Source organism: Epinephelus moara, chromosome 14 (genome assembly GCF_006386435.1).
Source record: "Epinephelus moara isolate mb chromosome 14, YSFRI_EMoa_1.0, whole genome shotgun sequence".
Classification (NCBI taxonomy): domain Eukaryota; kingdom Metazoa; phylum Chordata; class Actinopteri; order Perciformes; family Serranidae; genus Epinephelus; species Epinephelus moara.
Genome location: NC_065519.1, coordinates 26796901 through 26820678, shown reverse-complemented (window position 1 = coordinate 26820678; position 23778 = coordinate 26796901). Strand labels below are relative to the sequence as shown.

The window sequence follows — 23778 nt, the reverse complement described above, 5'->3', positions numbered from 1 at the left end:
CAAAGCTGGTGTTCACCTTGAAAGACAGGTGGAGCAAATTCAGATACGCATCCCTGAGCCAGGGACGACTCGCTTAATAAGTTGTTTTCAATCTCAGAATTCACACTTGCTTACAAGTGTTAAGAGGTAGCTTACTCTGACCATTTCACCGTGTTATCTCTTATGGCTGTACACTCAATGAAATTGTACAATTTCAAAGCTCCTTTCAAATTCATTAAAAACCTCAGCCCAGAGAGTACAAACCGACACTCTCTGTTCTAATAAGCATAATTTTTCAGGATCTCTGTCAAAAATTTTAGAATGATTAAAATGTTTTATGCCAGGTGTCAAGAAGTACCACTGCACAGAAACTGTACCTAATGTGTTATACAGTGAGACTGTGGGACTATGAGAACACTGTGGCACTGAGATTACTTTTTAAATGGTAAAGATGGATGTTTGACTCTCAGAGGCTGATCCAGTTAACTTCTCCAGAGCAGTAGCACTGAAGTAATATTGAAAAAAGCAGCTTTAATATGGCGCACTGGTTGGCAGCTTGGCCAAAAGACTGCAAGAGGTAACTGAACATTATTATTAAACATTTAACTTAAGACTCAGAGATTATGTACCATCATGTCAACTGGAAGTTCATGTTTTACAACATGAATGGTTTGTGGTCGCTGCATAATTGGGGTCTTCAGTCCAGTCTATGAGGTGACATGAAGTGTAAAGAAGCTCAACCTCATTTCCTTTAGGTTTTATTATGAATATCATTATTCGTCATTATTCATTACTCTAGTAGTAATCTTGTCACACGCTTACAGCACTGGCTCAAACAAAGTTGCTGAAATACCAGTATGCGACAACTGGTGCCAGTGCAAAAAGTACATTTTTTTCACAGAAATGACTGGGAGACCACAGTTTTATTCTGTGTTTTTCTAACCAGTATTGATGCACATATGATAATATTTGATGCCACTATTGTGACACAATCATGATGAAAAATACAACACACTAGGCAGGAATATGAAGTCGGATGTTTTGTATGAGTGGTGCACCTGCAAAGACTAGCAGTATAATTAGTCATACTGTGGATTGGAGTAACCTCAGACTTTGCTGAGTTCATATGCCCAAAAAAGTTCCAGGCTTTTGGTCACATTAATCTCGTGTATTTGGGATTCTTGGCAGAGACTGAAAATGTCAACGTTAAGTGCAAAGTCAGCTGCAAGTGATGAGAGAAAGGATGTCATGGAAATTGCTCAACTGAGCACCTGAGCACGTACTCGTTAAGTTGAAGCACAAATGACTTCAACAGAGGTGTCTGGTTATTTTGTGCCACTGGCACCACAGTGGATGTCTCTTTCACCTGCTTTGTTAGATCACTGGGCAAATTCAGGGTGAACTGGGCCCACACAGCCAGCCTGATGGCTAAAGGCACATATCAGTTATTGGAAAAAGGCCGGTTTTGCTCAATTTTGCACGGATTTCTGGGGTTTTCATTGCATTTTGAAGCAGGAGCACTGTGTAGCAAATTGTCAAAGTCCAACTGTGGCATGGACATAGTTAGAAAACTGTAAATTATTGCACCTATGGGGCTTAATCTCCACCGCTTTCAGTGTGTGCTTGTTGTCAAAAGGATTACACATGGCTTACACCACCACACTGGAGCTGGGTGGTGAGGCTGAGCAGCCACACTTAAGTATTTCTTTGCATTACAAAGCAAAAATGGGCAAAAATAAATTGGTTATTGGGTGAATTTCTTTGCCTAAATTCACAGGTAAGTTCTGGTTTAATAAACTGAAATGTCACTGTGGTAAAAAAAAAAAAGAAAGAAAGAAAAAAACTGACCAACATCAAAAGCTTAAAAAAACAACAACATATAAACGCTACAGTATCTGATGCAGCCAAAGGATAAACTGTTTGCTTTATAGTTCATTTTTAAAACATATACTGTAATTACAGGGTGACTGGTCAATAGTGGAATAGACTACTTCACTGTATTCCTTTGTTTACACTTTATTTATCAATTTTCCAACACTTGAGCTGGTAATGCTTTTCACTGTTACAAAGAATTAACCAACAAAAAGCTAAGAGAAGAGGAAGATCTACAGGCAAAGAAGGATTTGAGCTTTATAAAACTCCTAACACTGCTACCATGCATTTAACAGAATCACAGTAGGAGCTGGATGAACTTGAACATGCTCAGTTCATTCTGGCATATCATCAACATTTATCTGTCAGACATAACCCTGAATGCTGGAAGGATGCCAAAAGGGTGTTGCTTAGCAACTGGAAACTACTTTTTCTTGGTCGAGGGCTGAAATAATTGTAAAAAAAAAATTAGCCAAAGCTTGTCTTTGTTTAGGATAAACCACTGCACAGCTGCATGGCACTGATGCGATATGGCTGTAGGCACGATGCTGATTGTGAACAAATCCCTTTCATGTGTTATTGCTTTACAGGCCATTTATGTTGTGCACTATGATATTAGGTGCAATTGTTAGTAGATTGCAGTAGGTGTTTGTAAGACATATCAATTCAATCAATAATCCTGTGGAAGGAAAGATCAGTGCGTTCTCTTCCAGTTCTATAAAAGGATGTGGCAGGAATTCAAAACCAACCATTTGATGCACATAAGCAAAGAAAAGTCTGCTCAGTGCCGCTGAGTAACTGCATTTGTGCTGTGTGTGCATTAGTGAGTCTGCTCTCCCTCCTGTAATGTCTCTGTAGTGATACACAGAGAAAAACAATTTTAATGTGAACACTCGTATAACTGCAGGGACTGGGGTTCAGTCCCCAGTCTGTTTGCTTCAAGTTTAGCCTGGATGGGAAGCCAGTGAGGGATCACATTCTTGTCTCTGTATTAGTGATTCATACTGGCTGGTCTGGCTCCTGTACAAAGGGATGGGTTGGAATTGTATGAACCTCTCCACACTTATACTATGCAGGATTTTCCTAACAAACAATTAATGGACTCATACAAAAATAATCCCTCTCCATCATCACTTATGACCCACTAGAAGTGTGTATGTCTTCTTATTCTGTTGTGGTTCTGGACATTTATGGGTGCAGAGCCTTCAGCCATTAGGTAGGTAGGGACTGAATCAAAAGGTAGCAATCAGGTAGTAGCAGCACACCTAAGAAGAAGCTACGGAATCAGACGCACTTGCAAAAACAATGTAAATATGGCGAGGCAAAATGCCAAGCTGACAAAGCCTGTTCCAAACAAGAGTGAAACAGGGGCTGGATTTCACCTTCACTTTAGCTAGCAAGCACTGGATGAGAGGATGAAGAGCAACGCAGAGTTGGCCTGTTTTCTGTTGGATAGGTAGGTGCCGCCAAAGCATTGGGTTTCCTTGCCTTGTAAACAGAATTGTCAGCTTGTTACACTGTTTCCATCTTCAGTCCAACATTGCATCCACCCTAACCAATTTACATGGGAGAGGTGTATTAGATTTTCTCTAACCAATAACTAAAGACTAATGTTTCCGCCTAAATCTATCATATAAAGTCCACACTGATGTGTGGTGATGCCAGCATATCTGTCATGAGAGGGTTTTAAGGGTGAAGCAAAGCAAAGTAAAACATACTACGACATCAGGGCGATATTAAGAGGACAGCTTGAGAACAGCTCTTGTTTACAGTTCCATTGCTGTCACTGTTACTCCTCATAGGTTCCAGCTTACCACTTGACAACACTTGATAACAGCATTAGTCCCAAGCATGGCGTTGACTGGCTAATCAAGTCCCACCGCAGCGGTCACTGGTTGTTTATTTCAGCTGAGACACCGCTGTTTCATGTCATGATGGCAGATGAATCATTCAACTCAAACTCATTAGACTGGGTGGATTCAAAGCTCTGGACCCTGGCAAAGACTTTTCCATTACAACAAATGTATCGTTCCTACAGTAGGAAAGTGGCTTGCAGTGTTCGTACAAGCAGTGTAGGAAAGGAGAGGCCAAGCGTGAATGTTGCGTTTACAAACAGTAACCAACAATTCCTGCATAGTATACCTTTCAGCCCTCCCGGTGAAAAATGCAGGTAACACTGATGTTTACTGTAAGTGTGGAGCTCTGTTAAGATGAGCGATACACTTTCATTGTTGGTAGAATGCAATAATCGCAGCACTCACTCACTGCTGCTAGGCATCAGTTTATTTCACAGAGGTTCTCCCTGTAACTGGAGAAATGTACTCTCATTTGAATTCAGCTAATCATCAGGTTTGGAAACATCTACTGCAGCACTTTGAGATATGGCAAAATAAAAAAAAGAATATATGTTTTTACATATTAAGATAAGTCTGGAAATGCTACAGTCGAAGGATTAATTAAGATATTCATACTTGTTGCCTTTTGATAATGACCTACCACACACCTTCTGTCCAGCTATCACCACACGGTCACCTAGTCGGATCCCCATGCTGGCAAGCTGTATTCTGGCCTTATCGGAGAGAACAGGAAGGGACTGGGCTGGCAGTGTGAGGGGCAAAGGGGAGCTGGGTCTGGGTAAAGCCTGTCTCAGCAAAGTCCGGAGCTCTTTGGCCACAGCGGCTGCATCCGCCATCTCCAAGGGCATGTCGAGGGGGTCAGGCACCACATCTGCTGGGCACTGCCCTTTTTCATTCTGTAGGAAGAGACGAGGAAAAAGCAAAGAGGATCGATGATAAAACGATGAATACAAAGTGAATTTCATCCAACATGTTTTGTTTTTTTTTTAATTTGCCAGCATGCCAAGAAAATGTAATATAAATGATCAATATTGATAAATATCAAGTGTGGTATCAACCTCACGACAGGCTGCTAGGACATCAAAAAATAAAACTTTTATTTTTGCTTCCCTTATCAAAAAGTTTAGTTATCATTTCTGTAATGAGAATGCTGGGCTTAACAGAATCTTTAATCTCATCTCTACTCCCAGAACTAAATCCCCCCCCTGTGTGTTTCAAAGCAGCTGATCAGCAGGCACACAACATGGAAGTTTAGACAAGTGAATCAAAGAGACCAGAGTCAGGGAGAGGTGAGACAGGCCGAGTCAGCAAGCCCTAGTGTAAGTGAAGTTAGAGGGAGACAGCGTGACAAAGGAGGGGACCTCTATCTGCACCACTGTGCTGGAGTAACTGAGGCGCACTAGCGTTTGCCATCCCCTCCAGCAACAAAATGACTGGCCTTTGATAAACATCAAAAAGGAGCTTGTCTTTCATTACCAAGGCCTGTTGTTCACATGTTGTTACACTGAGCCAATGTACACACCACTTAATCTGTAACAGTGGCTTCAATGAGTCTGTGCTGCTTTGTGTGCGGCCTTTTAAGACACTATTTTACAAGACTGGTTCAAGGAAAGAAATCTTCAGTTCATTGTTGACTCGTATACTTTTCTGAGAGTGTATTGAAATGGGTTTTTTTTTTTTTTTTACATAATATTCAACCTTCCAGACTTGCAGACATGTGACAAAAGGTTTTGCCAACTCCACAGAGGCCATACACGTACTGTATTACATTTGAGGATTTAAATTCACACCAGGTTAGGAATTTATAGGAACAGCTGGACAATTAAAACCATGCCTTACGGCAGCCCTGAAATTAATCCTATACTTGCGGAAATGATGTTGAATTTTTGACAACACCTTGTCAGAGAGGTGATAGTTAAACTCTGGGGTCTATTTTGAGTCTATACTGCACCAAATAGCTAATGGCTTGTCCACTATTAATTAATTACCTGCAGAGGACAGAATATCTATACAGTGTGATCCAAAACAGGGCAAGGGGCAAGGCTAAAAAACCAACAATGAATAGCCATGACTTCTGATTGTTTCTGGAAACCATTGACGTCGTGTCCTCTGGGCTAAAGAGGAAATAGACCACCTATACTGTTACCAAAGTTCAAAGGCAGATTCTGTGATGTTATAGAGGTGTGTTAGAACCCATGGCATCATGGGTAACTTGCATATCTGCGAAGGCACCATAAACACTGAAAGGTACATACAGGTTTTGGAGCAACATATGCTGCCATTCAGACGTCGTCTTTTTCAGGGACATCCCTACTTATCCCAGCAAGACAATGCCAAGCCACATTCTGCACGTTACAACTGCATGGCTTCGAAGTAAAAGAGTGCAGGTACTAGACTGGTCTGTTTGCAGTACAGACATGACTGCCATTCAAAATGAAGCGCAAAATATTACAACGGAGACCTTGGACTGTTGAGCGACAGAAGTCGTATATCAAATAAGAATGGGAGAGAATTTCATTCTCAAAACTTCAGCAAGTGCTGTCCACAGTTTCCAAACGCTTACTGAGCATTGTTAAAAGAAGAGGTGATGTAACACAATGGGTAACGTATTCCTGTCCCAACTTTTCTGTAATGTTTTGCAGGCATTAAATTCAGAATGAGTGTATATTTACAAAAAACAAATCAAGTTTATCAGTTTGAACATTTAATATCTTGTCCTTGTACTGTGTTCAGTTGAATAAGGGTCAAAAAGGATTAACAGATCATCGCATTTTGTTTCACAGAGTGCCCCAACTTTCTTGGAATTGGGGTTGTAGTTTAAATAAAAGTGAATTTCTTCCTAAAATGCATGGCTGACAGAACTCAACTTTGATTTATCCATTTAACTTACAAAGTCATAGCATACTGTAAGTCTTCAACAACACTTGCAGCATCAGCATAAAGCTCATGGGAGCTTTACCTGCCAGCAAAATTTGATGGGGACAACTTCACTCTGCCCACCAAAAATCCAGCACATACCAACTTGCAACAGTGGCTCACTTTAAAATGTGAAACTGGAACATTCAGGAAAGCAATCCACCACAACAACGTGGTTCTAAATAAAAGTATAATGAGTTGCCATGGTTATTAAGCCATTAGATCTGAGGTAATGGGAGCATGAAAGGCCAGCAACATTTATTTTTCCATCGTTTTATAAAAAAAACTTTCTGCTCAAATTCAAGGTTTGCTGTGATGAATCTCTGCTGCTGAGCCAGAGAGGAGAAATGTCAAAATAAACCACTTCAAAGTCTGACCTTAACTCAAAGGGGAAAGAGATTTTTAAGGTATATTATGCAGGATTTAAAAAAAAAAAAAGAGTCATACAAAAGAAATCCATCTCAACCATCACTTATGACCCACTAGAAGTGTGGCAGTGTATGTATCTGCAGAAAGCCTGCCCTCTCCCTGTATTTGATCATTTTCTTCTTATTTTGTTGATGTCGGGACGGTCCTGGGCACAGTGTGCGACGAAGATCGCAGACGTGGGGCTGAAATAAAGCAAATCGCCAAGCAGACTGAATCTGAGATTAGCTTTCACTTTCGCTGGTGATACAGTGTACAAAAAGTAGTCGAAAATTCCTGCATAGTATACCTTTAAAGCTGGAGTGTGGAACTTTTGTCTCCCCCTCTGGCAGTGAGAGTTATTACACAAATACTGTCGATGTGTGCCTTTAACGCATAGCTGCAGATGAGCTCACCGCATCTTCCCAGCTATCAGGAACGCTCTCTTCAAGTCTTTATTTGACTTTAAACCTTTCTCTGAATGCCAAGTTTCTTTTTATCATCTGGAACATCCTCCCCAGACTTCATGAACGCTTCTTAGGATCCCCCACCATAGCTTCTGCTATAGTCTTAGCTGCTGCTCTGTCCCTTTGTTCTCTCAACCCTTCCCTTTTTAAATCTTTTCAAAACTGTCATATATAGTATCAGAGGAAAACTTATAAGTCACACAATTATAGAAAGCAGTGTGGTGACAAATAGGAAAAGACAGGGAAAACTAAAAAAATCGAATGTAAAAAAACCCAAAACAATTAATCTATCCCCTTTTAATTTTTGCTGGTTGATGTAAAATACATCACTTCCAGATCACCTGCTTACGAAAGCTGCTACAGACACCTGACATCAAAACTCTTGTTTACTGAGAAATACGGAGAGCTTTCCCTGGCAGTGATAGGCTTCATCAACAGTGTATGATCTTGTTTGGCAAGGGCTTGACAGGAACGAACGTTCATTTATATATATATAAAAGTCCTGCACTCCAGCTTAAAAGCTGCTTTTCTCTGTGTGTCTCTGCATTTTACAGTGTACTCTCTTGAGTAATAATCAAATTAGTCTAATTAATGCTATAACTTTGATACGACCACATGAATAGTCTACTGTATACCTCAACTAAAATAGGTTTGGTCACAGGGAACATATTGGTTCTTTCAAACGACCAAGAGGATGACTAGGGGAAAAAGAAATAGCAATATCAGCACTTGTATAGCAGATGCAACATTACTCTGAGGCTAATAAGCAACAGCAAAGATTTGATGAACCTTAAATAATAAAGCAGACAGAAAATAATCTCCTCCCAGTGGAGTTAAACTTTTGCTTGGCACGATAAGGAACACATTCCTCTAACACAGAAGATCTCTAAATAAGAGGTAAAAAAAACAAAAAACAAGCTGGTTAATATCAACCAGCCTTTACACGCTCTCCAAGCTTGGCATTCACACAATAAAAGATATAGAGCTTCTGTACTCATCTTTAGGCAAGGGAATAACTGGATTATGGTGTGTAGTGCTTTAGTGACCTCCAGTGGGAAAATTAATGCACACAAAGAACAGGCACCATTTCTGTTCAGAAACAGCTTTAATGCATCTGGAAAAAAAAACTTCTGTTCAGTATAAAGGATTATAATGGCACACTGAAGCTCGCAAATTCTAGTATGGGTTCCCATCCACTGGGAATCTGCTGTACAACCTTCTATTCAAGGTAACAGTTGATCAGGGCTGCCAGCAAACGTCTCAACCGAGGCTTTATATGACTTGAGAGGCACAAGGCAGACAGACTGAGCACTGAGAGGTGTTCAAGTGGTAGATCTGTGCAAAACATGTCTGGTAAATTTGTATGGCAAACAGTTGCCTTTGAGGTTGTGATCTGCCAGCTGAGTCAGAAAATTCCAAAAAGAAAATGTGAAACAAAAACCCTACAAATTTGAAATGGAATAAACGTGAGGCCTGAGAGAGCAACTTAAAAGCTGCAATCTGTTATATTTAACAGAACTCAAGGACTTGCTTTTACAAAGGTCTCCATCACATCAATGAAATTCTGTAAAGGAGCTTGAATCACATAAAAGAGGCTTTGTAAATTTGATGGTGGGAAGAGTTGTGGGAGTGAATTTTCTATTTCCAGGGAGTCCTGACTGATGACATCTGTGAGCAAATACAGAGGGTGTGAGCAGTATCACGAACACCCACAGTCTAATGAAATCCAATACAACAGCTGTAAAAAAATAAATAAATAAAAACCTCTGTGAAGTTTATGATGTCCACTTTTTGCTGAGACTGTCAAAAATGCTCAATAACATAGCAGTTGTTTTTTTTTTAGGACTGCAGTTTGTGCTGTTGTATTGGACTGCATTACATACGGTGATTTTGTAGTGCTAAATAATTAGTCATTTAATTGATTTGCAAACTGATCAACAGGCTCTCGAATGTAGGGATTTGCTTTTTAATTTACAGCATTATAAAGATAATACTTTTGGGTTTTGGAAGGCTGCACAAAACAAACAAATGAATGATGTCACCTTTAACGACACAGTTTACTGTATAAACTTAATAATCAACTTAACTTAAATAACTAAGAGAATAACAAACAATACAAATAATAATTAGCAGCCTGAGATCTTGGTCCTGTATTGTGTTACCCTTTATAGATACAGGCAGGGGGCAGACAACAATGAACAACCACACTGAAATATGCTGTATATCCAATGAAGAAGAAATAATCAAGTAATGTGTTAGACAGGATTGTGTGTGTCACACAAGTAATAAATAAGCCAAAGCAACCAGAACACACTTTAATGAACTAAAATGAATTCATAATGCTGCTCAACAAAAAGAAAATGTATTTTCATATTTGAGAAAGAAAAATATGGAGTCATTAAGAGTGACTGTGTGTCACGATACTGTCTCTCTACCGTTTTCAAGTTACAAACATGCTCATCAGCAGTAAAGATAGCAGAACCTTTGCGTGGAGCAGCAGTGAGGGCTTGTAATTTAAAGAGATGTCAGGAGAAAGGCAGTGCTCTTGTGATGGTTAAATACAGAAATTATTATTTAGGGTTGTGCAAGAACAATGTAACTTACCCTGAAAGCAGGGTTGGCTCCCAGCTCCAGGAGACATTTGACAGCTGATATGCACAGGTTGGACGCAGCGATGTGCAGGGCGGTGCCAAAGTCAAAGTCACTGCAGGTGGCATCTACCTCTACAAAAAAAAAGGAGTAATCATGAAGATTTTTCACACTTAATGAGATGAAGCATTTTTGACCATCACTTACACTCAGTTGCCAGAAAAAATTAAACTCCCACCCCTGCAGAATTTGTGTAAGTATTGCTACATTAAAAAATGAACTCCATCACACTTTGTACTTGAAACAGATTGCGGACAACAGATTTAAAGCTAAATTTGCCAGACTTGATTTGACATGATGATGGTGCTGGGTCCAGCATGACAGCAGAGTTGTTGGGCTTTTTTTAGACTGGAATCTCAAAGGTGTTTAATGAATACACCAGAACACAAGATGTCCTGGTTAATTAATGTAAAAGAAGTATCACAATACAGAGAGTTTATCTGTGAATCAGGTTTACTGAGTTTAAAGAGTTAACTTAGATTTGCTGAGTAAAACCCAGAACCGCAAAACCTCAAAACTGCAGCATAAGCTGATGGAGAAAATACATCAGTAATCCAGATACCTCAGCTAACCTGCACCTGGAAACAGATCCCAGGTCCATTGCTGAGTCGTCGTTACAGCATCTGACAGCTGTTATCAGGGCCAAAGGTGGTCCATACTGCAACTGTGACTGTGCAGAGGGCCTTTCTATTTTTCCTGGTCTCTCAGATATTTATATTTGCATGCTGTGAGCGGGTCTGTGATGTTGCCCTATCAAGTGTTTACTACAATACTCATGAACAAATTAATCAGCTCCTGTTGTTCAGTAGCCACAATCACTTTCCATATTTATCATACATATCTGGTGAATCTAAAGAGTGCACTTTGGCACTAATGCTTTCAAATGTACACAAGCTGAATATGTATCAAGATTTTATTTTTCACAGCTAATAACCAGTAACAAATAACCCCTAGCATATAACCATAAAGGATCATTTGATCTCCCTAGGGACACATGTTTGTTATATAAGGCAGATTTTTGATGTACAATGCTAAATTGTGATAAAATGAACATATTTCTGCAAACTATTAGCTATGACAACATTTACATACATATAATAAAACTATTCATAATTGTGTACACTACATGATTTGGCCAGTAAATTCTGTTTTCTAACTGCAGCTCAACCAGCTGTTATACTAGAGGAGACAAACATCATGTGCTGTATCACAAGCACAGTAATGTCCACAGGCTCACCAAGACTCACCAAGCCTGGACTTAAAAAAGCATTAGTTTTTAATTCTTATGTAAATAATTTAAATCATAAATTAACAGGACTGAACTGCAAAATACTGCAACACAACAAAATATAATCTATTACAAAAACTTAGCTGAGCAGCCTGCTATAAATGACCAATATATGAGAAAAGGAATAGTAAAAAATAACATTTTAAACATTAGGCCCATACTTTAACAAGCATACCTACATAGCAGTGTTTGCCCTGCAGGGATTTGACCATACGTATGTGTGTGGTGACAAGAAAGGCATCAACACATTCCTATCTGTGCAGTATTCATTTGCTGAGGCAAGCTTTGGGTCAGGAATCTTCTTCGACACAGGCTGCAGTGCACAAAACTTTTCCTGATATACTTTGTTGTGCCTTGGCTCCAGCACCATCAACAAGGCTTTATCTGCTGAGCAGTGATTTCTATAAATTGGACTCCATACTTGTGTGAAATGCGTGACAATTAAAAAAAAAATGTAAACAATCTGCAGTAAAGCCCTGCTGTTGCTGTCCAAGTCTATCTACCAAGGTGCAACATCGTCTTCTGTATCCAATGTGTTGCCAGTAGGTACACACCAGAGCAGTACACTGACATAAAAGGTGGACAAAAGTTAGAAAAACCTTACCACATACTGTAACCTCTTTGACTGACATCTACCGCAAAAAACTGAATGTGAAAATAAAGCCAGGCTGCATTGCAGGGATGTTGGATTGGACTGAAGGTAGCCACAGTGGGTACACCTAATAAGCTGGCAACTCAGTATGTGTACCACAGGAAAAAGACAAATTACTCAGGCCTTAATTGCCACTGCAGCTGGTTATGAAAATAGAAATGTTTGCCCTGTACTGAATGCCCCTCTCTCTTCTCTGCAGCTCTGCTCTCACCTCCAGGCTGGGAGGCCTGCAGCACCACCCGAAGAAGCTGGGGCACGTCAAAGTAAGCAGCATAGTGCAGGGCCCTCATGTTAGTCCATCGTGAGCGAAGGTTGGGATCAGCACCCAGGGCAAGGAGCTGGCGGGCAAAGCTGGCTGCTGTCTCTGCATCACCTGAGGAACACAGGAGGGATACAAGTATATATGTGTGTGAGTGTGTGTGTGTGGAGGAGAGATGTAGTACAGACTGTGTTCAAAGGCCCTGACACATCAAGCTGACGGTCGGCAGTTGGTCAAAGTTGGACAGTTGGTGAGTGTCTGCCACACTCACTGGTGCAGTGTGTCCGACACTGTTGCCCCTTTGCCCCCATCACCTTTTTTTCCCACTGATTCAGTGTGCTGAATCGGCATAAGCAACAGCAAAGCCCGTTGGTGAATAAAAACACTCTGATCGGCAGCTCAGCTCAGCACCCGAGAGGAGAAATGGAGGGAGTTAAACCAAAACAAACGTGCTACAAATGGTAAGGTCTTTCTTCTTTAGTGATTGAGCTCTTAACGATTCCTGATGGTTTGTGTGATTGTTCACTGGCACACAGTAAATATCCTTTGTTCTTTCAACACTGAATTGTTTTTAATGTGCTAACTGGCTAACTAGCGTCGAGACAGTGTTCCAGTTTCCCTGAAAGAAATACTTCATTCTCAAAGTGATCATTTGTGTATCAGTTACTTAGCCCACGCCCCCATGGTCAACGAAGAATCCAAAAACAGAGAAAATTCTTGATGAATTGAAGTCAAAGGGTTGTGTGTTTAACAACAGCATATCAAATCTGTTTACAAATTCTCACACAACTCATGCAGTATAATCCAAGTCTCATTTGACCAGTTGTATGCTCAGTACTTCCCAAATACATTTTCCTTACTACTTAAAACGCAACTGAAAGTTAAACTTTGCTCTCTTCAAAGCTAGACTCCATTGACAAAAACAGTTATTTTAGCTCACTGAACACCAGTGCTGCCGGCCTCACGCTGTCTCCATCAGTTAGTTTGTGTTACTGTGTGATTTGGGCGTTAGGTGGGATTCAACAAAGTAACACAATAACACAAACAAACAAATTGATCGAGGCAGCAGTACACCAGCAGCTAGTGTGTTCAATGAGGTAAAATTACTTTTACAAAAACACAAAAAGTTTCAGTTCCCAGTCAGAAAGGGCTGAGCGAACGACTGGATAATTGAGACTTGGATTATACTGAACAAGTTGTGTGATAGTTTGTAAACTGATGTTTTGATTAGGGTTGGGACTTGTTAGGATTTTAACGATTCCGATTCCTTACCGATTCCTCTTACCGATTCCTACATTATATTCATTATACTTGCTATACTTAAACAAGTATATAATAAACACAAATGCAATCATACAAATACAAAAACTTTATTCTAACTGTTGCACAGTACAATTAGATGAAAATACACATTTGTGTGTGGTGTGTATTTCAGATTTAGAGCTTGTATCATCTCCCTGAGAATATATAACAACAAAAAGTGATTCTCTGATTTCTACAGTAACACTATTACCTCAAATTAACCACAGCAATGTAATAAAAAATACTTATATGCATTCATGCTTGGCCACTGTTATTTACGTGACAACACCTGAACATAACACACACAGACACATTGGCTGTTTGTTTCTACCGCTCCCCTCGCTGGAAGCGGACCTCCCGCCGCCAGCCTCTGCCTTGATTAAACGCTGAAAATAAAATAAAAGAGGGAGACAGGTGTCTCCTATTTTATCTTATTTTGTTATATGTCTCCCCTCCCCTCGCTGGAAGCGTCGGACCTCCCGCCTCCCGCTCCCGTCTCAAACACGGAGGTCTCCCTCCCTCCCGCCTCCCGCTCCCGTCTCAAACACGGAGGTCTCCCTCTCCGGAGCACCAACGGCGCACGCCCGGCCTGTTAAATAGCCTGTAACCATGACAACTGTGTGACACAAACTCAGTGCTTTAGTGATTAGATCATGTCGGGCTCGGTCGGGTTCGGACAGAAATATGCGGCCCACGCCGCACTCTAATGGAAATGCACGTGACAATCTAGGAACCGTTTGCAGGAACTGTTACGCCAATGTGATGGAACCGGTTCCAGAACCGGAACTTTGGAGCCGGTTCCAAAAAAGAACTGGATCCGGATCCCAACCCTAGTTTTGATATAGCTTGCTGTTGTTTAACAAGGTCCCCTATGAGTTCAACTCATCAAGAATTTTCTCTGTTTTTGGATTCTTCGTTCACGGTGGAGGCATGTGAGAAAACCATTTTTTTTAATGAATTCAGTATAACATGGGGTGATTTATTGATATACAAGTAATCATTTGGGGATTGAAGTATTCGTTAAAGGAGAAATATGAATGGCAGAGCTAACCAGATCATACAGGATTCTGTTCAGTAGTCAGAGTAGCAAGATGAATTAACACACAGACAAGACAGAGTACATGTGTATACACTTTTACAGTTCAGCTGAGAGTGTTTATTCAACACCCTTGTTGATACTTACCGATGCCTGGGGCCCCGGCCTTGCAGCAATAGTGCAGGAGGCTCATATCTGTGAGACCGTCTCGATCATTCACACCACAGCCTCTTTTTAGGATCTGTACAAAGACAAGATCTGCATTGTGTCACTAAGGACCGCCAGTGTCACTGTGCAGAAATATTACATAATAGGCTATAAAGTGATACTCTGAGGGGGGGGGTGTGATCTGATGAATGACAAGTAAGCTGGGCCTCTCATAACTCTGCTCACCTTTAAATTTGGTTCAGAATTGTTGCGCAAACTGACATCGAAACGAGGCATTTATTTCTCAAGGGTAGCAGTTATTAAGTGAGAGTGAGAGAAAATAATCTCCTGCTTTTACCCTTGAGACAAGTGCTTCCCTGCACAATTTACTGCATTGCAGCTATTTTGTGTAACACTGCGTGGAGGTTTGGGGGTGGTTTGGCTGAGGTTTATTTTATTCTAAAGTATTCTAGTGTTTTCAGTTATCATAGTTTGTATCTAGCATCTTCTATTGACATGCGAATAATTCAAATAGTAGAGTTGTGAACAGTGACTTTTACACACAGAGAAGATTTTGTATCATAGTTCATAGACAATAAAAAATGCTGGATGGCGTCACCTCATTGCCGATGAGGTCGATGTTCTTCTGGACCTGGGGCACCCACTGCCTGAGGACAGCGAACAGCTCTGGTATGGTGGTGCTGGGATCCAGAAGAACCTCCTTGCACTGTGGCTCACTGGGGTCAAAGAAGGAGAACTCTGGAGGTGGTGAGATGACAAAAATGACAGACACACACTTTAATTGTTATGTAATTCACCATGAACCTTTGAGGTGGGAACTCAAAGCCTCGTTTTTCTTTTCACCCGTGTACGCACATGAAGAGAGCATGAGTGAAACTCTGCAGCACAGACATACATTAACTTTCTGCAACACACCGCTCAATCGATTCAATCAAATTAGTAATCTTGGGAAATGCCCTTGCTGTGCTTGCAGAGGCGAATGAAATCAGATGTGACAGCGGATGGCATGCCGTGAACCAAATGAAGCATTAGAGAGCCCGACTGAGGCTGAAAACAAATAGGCTTGGCCTTTCACAGTGAATACCAACGCTTATAATTTAACCAGCATCAAACCTTTTGCTTTTGCCTTACTGACTGCATTACATATAAGAGAGGGTCAATTTGAGAGCCATTTGTGTAACTAATGACCACATGATTTCATTCATTAGATCCTGGGGATGAAAAACTGATTGTATGTCAGCACTCCATCTTATTACAATTGATGTACTGATTACCTGTTTAAAAACAAATCAATCATTTGTTAAGCTGTATACAAACACATTGGACTGCATGAGATGACAAAAACTAAAACTTAACATATTCACCTATTTAAAGAAAGTAATGTGTTATCTTTGTGTTAACTTAAGCCATCAAACTGTGTTTTAACCACTCACAATTAAAATGATGCTGTGATATGATTGTAATAATAAACGATGAGCAAGAAATAGATATCTGCCGTTATTAAACTGAAATCATCGGTCAGCACAGTTATTGAGTGCAGTTTCAGGACTTTGATATCTCACCCCGTCAGGATAATCATCATCATCATTGATTACTATTACCGCATGAATCTTGATTAGGCTCACATAGCCGTGGACTAATCAAACACTCAGCAATCATAACTCACTGATAAAGTTTTTAGTATGTCGTCAGCTGATCATTATTTTAACTGCATGGTCAAAAATGTTCCTAAATTCCAGTCATAGCCTTGAGCTGTTACAACCGCAGTCCATTAAGTACTGCAGTGAGCATGTTAATTCACCTGAAATGTCACACAGCTCCACTGCATGGATGTACCAAATGTGTGCATGTGTGTGGATCCTCACCACAGTCACTGGGCATGGGTGCGGAGGCCACCTGGTGGATAACCGGTCGCTGATGGGAGGAGGCCCAGCCCAGCACAGTGTGTCCCTCAACAGGCTCTGAAACATCCTCCTTTGTCATCTCCCCCTCAGGGCCTGTGGCAAGAACAATATTAGAAGACCTATTCTGAGACACAAGTCGGTCTAATTTCTACAAAGCAGTCAGAACCATCCCACTAAAACAGTGAGCTTCTCAATTTTCCTCTGAAGCGAGCCTACGTAACTGTGTATTACTCAGAAAATTGGGTCTGAATAAATCTCAAGGTGCATTATACTGGTTAGATAAAAATATATATAGGCAGTAATACATCACAGTGCCAACAACCTTAATAATGTTTATACTCATGTTACAGTCCTCCCGTGATTCTGTAGTATATTGCAGCATCCAAGTGCAACACTAAAGTTGCAACTATCACACAGTACAGGACAATTAAAACTGCAATATTATCATAATATGATGCTGTGCACATTTCATACAAAAGGAAGAGTGACATAGCCTACATCCTGAGGTATAATGTGATTATGTGCAGTATGGCTATACATCTATACCTGTGTTTCTTAAATGAGGGTGTGGGTACCTGAGATTTTTTTTTTTTAAATGTGAATTGAAAAATCATTCATGCACAATTCCTAAAATAATCATACTAAAATAACGTCAATAAAAAATGTAAATGTAAGCTTGATAAGCCACATTTTATATTCATTTTTTTTTTTAAAAATGCAATCATCAACTTTCTAAACTGTCACTTGCAAAAACACACGCAATAACATTCCTGTTTAGGTTTGTGGGTTCCTACCGAAAATGTTTTGCAATAGAACAGGGGGTACTTGGCTAAGAAAAAAAAATTAATGGGAGTATATTAATGAATAATGCTTAAGAACAACAAATTTAAACTGTCAAACCAACAAGATCATCTGATATTTAGGCCTAAGGATAACAGACAAGAAAGTCTGCTTTTGAGTCAAAGAAAATTTCCACTGCCAAAACAACTAAGCTTGTGTGATGATTTTTAGTTTTTCTACAAACTTTAAAACACATATAGGTTTATGGTGAACATGTGCTTACCTAGCCTCATCTTGAAGCACTTTATAAATTACACTTCAGACATTATAAAAACGGAAAATACGAGGCTGGGAGGCTGGGTAGAAATATTAAGAGGTTGAACTACTGTACAAGCACAAACATACACATAGGCCTAGGCCTGGAAAGGCAACACTGAGCCTAAAAGCTTCCAAACCAACCAGCACTCACTGTCATCTTCTCCTTTATCCTCTTTCTTGTTGATCTCCATGAGAGCTTCCCAGTCCACCTAAGCTAAAATCAAGAGACACAGACTGGGTCCAGCACAACATCTAACCAAGCTGCTTCTCAAAATAACCCAAGCAAGAACACAGACGGTCCCCCTCCTTCTAAATATACCTTGTGATCCCCCTCATTCCCAGGTCCAGTGGCTATTTACAGCCAGCTCTCACTCCTGACTTTCCCCAGCTGTAATGTCACTCTCACTTTCCAGTCCTGTGCATGGCTGACCCCGCTGCCACCTCATCTGACTAGTCAACCATAAGACCCATGATGTAGAGAATGTGTCTGCAGGGTGACAGTGCAAACAAACACAGCGTAAAAGGGCAGCAAAGTGGTTGTTGTGATTAGGACGACTGTCCTTCACTGTAAAGGCCAGTGTCCAATTCCCCTTGACGGCAAGCGCCCTGCTAAAGGCCCCACTGGCATGAGACTGAATCCCTACCAGCTCCAGAAGAGAGGTGTAGCTGAGCCTCACCTGTGACCTCTCCGCAGAAAGACATGTTTTCTGTATTCACTGCACCAGTACAATGGGGTTTCAGTATGTTAAGAGAACTATGCATCACACTCTAGAAAATATTGCTAGAAGAGAAGAGCAATGGGGACAGTAATAGGCATTTTTCACAGGCTTGTCAATGTGGGAAAAGCAAAGGTGTTAGTAATAACATAAATGATTGCTCTGTTCTATTAAGGTGACCCAGAGAGCCATGGCAGAATGACAGTGAGCCTGCTTGTACAATACCATGAAACTGAAACAGCTAAGTGGAACCAATCATCTTTCATTTTATCATTTACACCTGTGCTTTTCCTACTATGGCATGTCAAAATAGCTTCTGTGAAATAAGCTGATTGTATTTCTCACTTCATAGCTGAGTATTTGATTTACTCCGTCCTTGGGTAAAGGTCTACCAACCCAACAATACAGTGTTGTTGATGCTAAACAGTTTTAATTCCATTAATATTAAGTCCAGTTTGATTTCACATCATTATGGATTTTTTTAGAATGTAAAAGAAGAAACTGTTTCATGTTAAGAATCCACAAAATTTCAAGATTATATCATAAAAAATACATTAAATCAGGGTTATTATCACATGGCCTGATGAATAATTAATTTTAGCGACACTGGGATCATTACGTCATATATTGCAGTTTTATGTGCAGTCAGAAATGTTTGATTTGGGGTGACTGTGACTAGGAAGGTAAAGCAAAGCCTCAAGCAGAAAGGATTCATCGAATGACCTGCAGCAGCACATGTACTGACTAGATGTTTTCCATTTAGCCTTGCAGAACAAGGACTATAGGGAGATGTTAGAAGTGTTGTAATTGTTGACAATGCAGTCTCCATTTCTCTAAGAAAAACTGGAAAATACTTCAGAAGTGGTCACTGTTACGTGCAGCAGCCTGTGTTGTCTCTCTCTCCTGTCATGTTTGTCTTCCTCCTCCCTCTGCCTGCTGCGCACCTGAGTGCAATCGGCAGTCAGGTAGAGAGAGGAGGAGGGGATAAGAGGGACAGGGAGAGTAGACACAGGGCTCGGCACACGGCACAGACACCAGCACAGGTGGTGAGGAGTTTTTCCCCTTTTTCCTCCTTTGTTTTCTTTCCCCAAGCAGGTTTCCCCCCCCCATGCTCATTTAGGGGCTGGGGTTTTGTTGTGTTAGTTTGTTGTTTTAGTTTGGGCTGGGGATGACCAGTAGTTACTTTATTCGTCTTTTTTGTTTATTCTAGGTTTAGTTCCTTTTCAGGTAGTTTAGGAGGAGACGCTGGGAGCGACAGCCCACTGCGTGGTTGGCTCAGCGTCTTCCCTCCTTTTGTTCCTTTTGGCCGGGGTCTCCAGTCCCTTTTTGTTTCTCTCTTAGTTGTTTGTGTTTTGGTTAATATTTGGGTTACAAAAATAAAGCCTGTGGGTAAACTGTTACTTTTGGTGTGGCGTCCTCTTTTATATGTTGCAGCCTCCTGCCCCTATGGAGCCATGATTTCTGTGTTTGTATGCAGGCCGTAACAGTCACTAAGTACATGTACTATTTTACAGATGGTTATTGCTTGAAACAGCATAAATCGCACACCAAGCTCAAACAAAAAAAACACAAGCATGAACTAGATTTCAGTATTTCTAATGCCTGGGCTGATCTATGTCAAACATGGAACATAAACTGTAATTTTAGTTTGTTCAACATCAACTTTCATGCTGCTGAAGAGTGAGCAGAGATATTCCAGATGCCTCTCTGAGGTCACTGTCCGTCTGTCTGTCTGGAGATTAGGACTTTGCAGTGACTTGGGACAATGGCCTACTTCTGTAATAAGCCTCTCCTTGTGTGCCTGACCCATGATGTCACCCTGCTCTCATTCTCAAAGCCAATGGAGAGACAATACTGTGACGTATTTCAAATGGATAACTCAAAACATTTTGGCACGTCCACTGCTTTGTGACTCCACACATGTTAACTATACAGTTTGTTGTAGGATTGTGTCAGTGCATACATGCATTCTCTTAGAACCATAGTTCACTATCTAGATACAATAAAAGATTAAAATGTGAAAACAAGCTATTAAAAAAAGAATACACTGAACTGTGAAGTCTTGGTTTTGTTTCAACATTTTGGAGCTGTTCATGTTCACTTAAAAGTCCAGTGTATAGGCATCTATAGACAGAAAAGGTAGCCTATAACTATGTTTTTACTTGTTTATAATCACCTGAAAATAAGAATCGTTGTGTTTTCGTTACCTTAGAATGAGCTGTTTAAATCTACATACAGAGTGGGTCCTCTTCACGTGGATGTATAAAGAGAACTGGATACAGCATTGGAGGGCCCCTGTTCATTCCTATGAAAGTATCTCAGTGGTGCACAGAGCCAAAAAAGCTTGATTTCCACAGCACAAAATTACCCCGATTTTCTGCATTAAGGGGCCCATAGAGCAAGCGCACAAGAAACTTACAGTGCATGAGCAGCTAACTTCCAGTTTAGCCAACCGCTAACTTGCATGGGGATAAAAATTGTTAAATCATGTAGCTCCTCAAGACTTTTAAAATGTTATTGGATGAAAGAGATAAGTCTGATAGTGAAATTAGTCATTTCTGGGGCAGGGTGATGCTCAAAAAAAATGTACCAACTGATTTACAGACGTCTCTTTTACGATGCAAGTCTATTGTAAAAAGTCTTTCTGGGCACCATGACATTACATGATGGACCTGGAAGTTGTAATTCCACATTTAGCCAGTATGTAAAATTAGCTTCAAAGCCAGACACTGTTAATGGGGGCTTACCTCTTCCAAAGTCTGTCATGTTGTTCTACAGTCAACCAAAACAGGCCTTTTTCACAGGAGACATTTTGACTTGTCATAGTAGGGAGAGCACAGATGAAATTGATAACACTAACTGTAGTGACTTGATTTCTACCAAACAAAAAACCTACTGCTACCAAGACCTCTAACTGACGCGCCGTCTGTGGTGGCTCCATTGAATGAATCAGAGTCCATGCGGTTGCTCAAGTGTAGATCATTTATTTGCAACAATCCGTCCATTTAACAATATAGCCTTTGTCGACCTAAACACACTTACACCATTATAACTTGTGGGCCTATGTAAAACAAACAAAAGGCTCAAAGTTAGGCCACTAAACGGTGGTCAAAAAACTGTGTGCTTCTCCCGGTAAGCAGCACACCTGTAGAGTAATTAACTCTTCCTCTACTTGTACCTTCACAGACACCATTGTTTACACACCACCTACTGTGGAAACCAGTGACCTACACATTATTGGACACAGATAAAAAAAAAAAATGGCTCTAACACTAACAATGACTTTGTTCCATTAAGCTATTCTAGTGAGCCCGCGTGCACAATACCAAGGCTTCCCCAAAGTGGAATGCAGCTTTTCTTACTAAAGACACGTCAAAAAGTCTACAGGGAAAAGGTCTATGGACAAATCAAACACTGGATAAAAACAGGACCATTCATGTTGTTGCATCAGCCACCATAGTTCTCCAACAAGCTTGGCACATGAGAAGTTTCAGCTGGTTGCACTCTGCAGCCTCACTGTTTATGGCCTACCACCACTACCTACAACTAAGTGTGACACTCCAACACAATGCTGGCGTAAGTATAAAGCAGCAAGGCTAACAAACTATAAACCTCTGTGTAATCCTGTAATACATTAAACAGACTATTTGTAGATTCTGAGCATTTCCTCTGTTCAACATTTACTTTTAGAAAGTGGCATTAATAGACCCCAATGCTGCTCACTGCCACTAAATTCTCCACGCTGGACCTTTAATAGACAGTTTCACAGCAGACATTTTGACTTGTCATAGCAGGGAAAGCACAGGTGAAACAAATTTTGCTAATGATGGCTCAGGTCAAGTGTCCCAGTAAACCATGATAGTGAGCCAGCAGGCACAGTAAGAGGACCCTGAATGTAATGCAGTCAGTTTTAATGTTAGTTACGCCTGAGCTTTATCTGCTATGACGAGACAAAACATCAAGTGAAAAAGGTCTATTGAATATCATAACCTCAGAATACCTACACATGAATGGTCCAACGACGCAGGTGTTTCCACTTGTCCTAATTAGCCACCTCCTGCAACTCCCAACATAACGTTAGCCCCACCTTCGTTCAACCTGAGGAAGAGTCTTATCAGCCTGACTAATTTAAAACACCTGTGTGCATCCCACTTATTTACGACCTGATAACTTTTACTAGTTATTCACAAATAAATACACAAATATTGTTCCACAGTTGGGCTACCCATTCCCTTCATCAGCCCGAATTTAGCTAGGGTTAACTAAATTAGGCTACTGTTACAGCTGAAGAGGTCGAGCTAACTTGCTCAGCAGTGACCACTCCCTCGCATCATAGCTTTGCAGCACTGAAGGCTGCTGAAGCCACATTAGCTTACCAAATGCCCTGACACTTATTTAACTGGTTTCTTATCAACTTCGGCTCTTAACACATCTGGTATTTCTCCTAACATTTTAGGCATTGGAACTGTTAGCCGTTGCTAGCATGTTGTTAAGCCGGCTCGTACTCAGAGAGCGTTAAGTTACAGTACACTGACGTTACATCGTATTTATTTCAGTCCATGCCTGGTAAATATAAGCAGCCACACATTTCATGTTCATGCACTGCGGGAAAAGTTGCCAAGTGAGATGAAGTGCCCTCTCTAATGTTCACTCATGTTAACGTTAGCTCCTCAGAGGTAATGTTATTTAGCACAGATACTGGGCCAAGCATACTGACAGATTAAAATGCACTTCACGACTCGAAATAGAAATAAATGTCCTGTTTAGCTCACGGTACACAAAAAATTGTATTACCTTGGCCTTGCTGCTCGTTTCAATTCACTCATGGGGAAATGACAAGATAGTGATAAGTTAGCGGATTTAATTTCCGTCAATTCTCACTATGATTTAGCTACATAGCTAAGCACATCCGGTTTCAGCATTCAGATTTCAGAGTAAAAGTGTTTGTCGTGCTTTTCCGGTCTTCAAAATAAATGTAACCGATATATAGAAACGGATGAGAAGTTTCACAGCATTGTATAGTTTCGATGAAAATAACATTTTCGGATTAAATTTACTTTAAATATTTTAAAAATGTCCATATATTTCGAAATCCTGAAATATGTGGATTTTCTTCACAAGGAAACCATTTCTATACAATTATATTTCTTATTTTAATGGTTTAATTTTAATTGGACACATGATTTGTTCCACTGAATATGGACACTTACT

The 23778-nt window shown here is 40.4% G+C and overlaps 1 protein-coding gene across 14 annotated transcripts in view; it reads right to left on the bottom strand.

Annotated features, from left to right (window-relative positions):
* LOC126400797 (CAP-Gly domain-containing linker protein 4-like) overlaps window positions 1–23482 on the bottom strand; it is a 57575-nt gene extending 34093 nt beyond the window's left edge. For 13 of the 14 annotated variants that reach the window (XR_007571001.1, XR_007571005.1, XR_007571002.1 and 10 more), the window contains exons 1-8: window positions 23362–23437; window positions 18003–18065; window positions 16715–16846; window positions 15448–15587; window positions 14829–14922; window positions 12296–12457; window positions 10100–10218; window positions 4355–4603 (exon numbers count right to left, since the gene is read on the bottom strand). Coding sequence is in view for 4 of the 14 variants with exons in the window: in XM_050061755.1 (XP_049917712.1) it covers window positions 4355–4603; window positions 10100–10218; window positions 12296–12457; window positions 14829–14922; window positions 15448–15587; window positions 16715–16846; window positions 18003–18042 (936 nt within the window). In the remaining 10 variants the exon portion in view is untranslated. Of the gene's footprint in view, window positions 1–4354; window positions 4604–10099; window positions 10219–12295; window positions 12458–14828; window positions 14923–15447; window positions 15588–16714; window positions 16847–18002; window positions 18066–23361 lie in introns of all 14 variants that reach the window. The other variant, XR_007571007.1, reaches the window with a different exon arrangement.
* Between the last annotated feature and the right edge of the window lie 296 nt (window positions 23483–23778).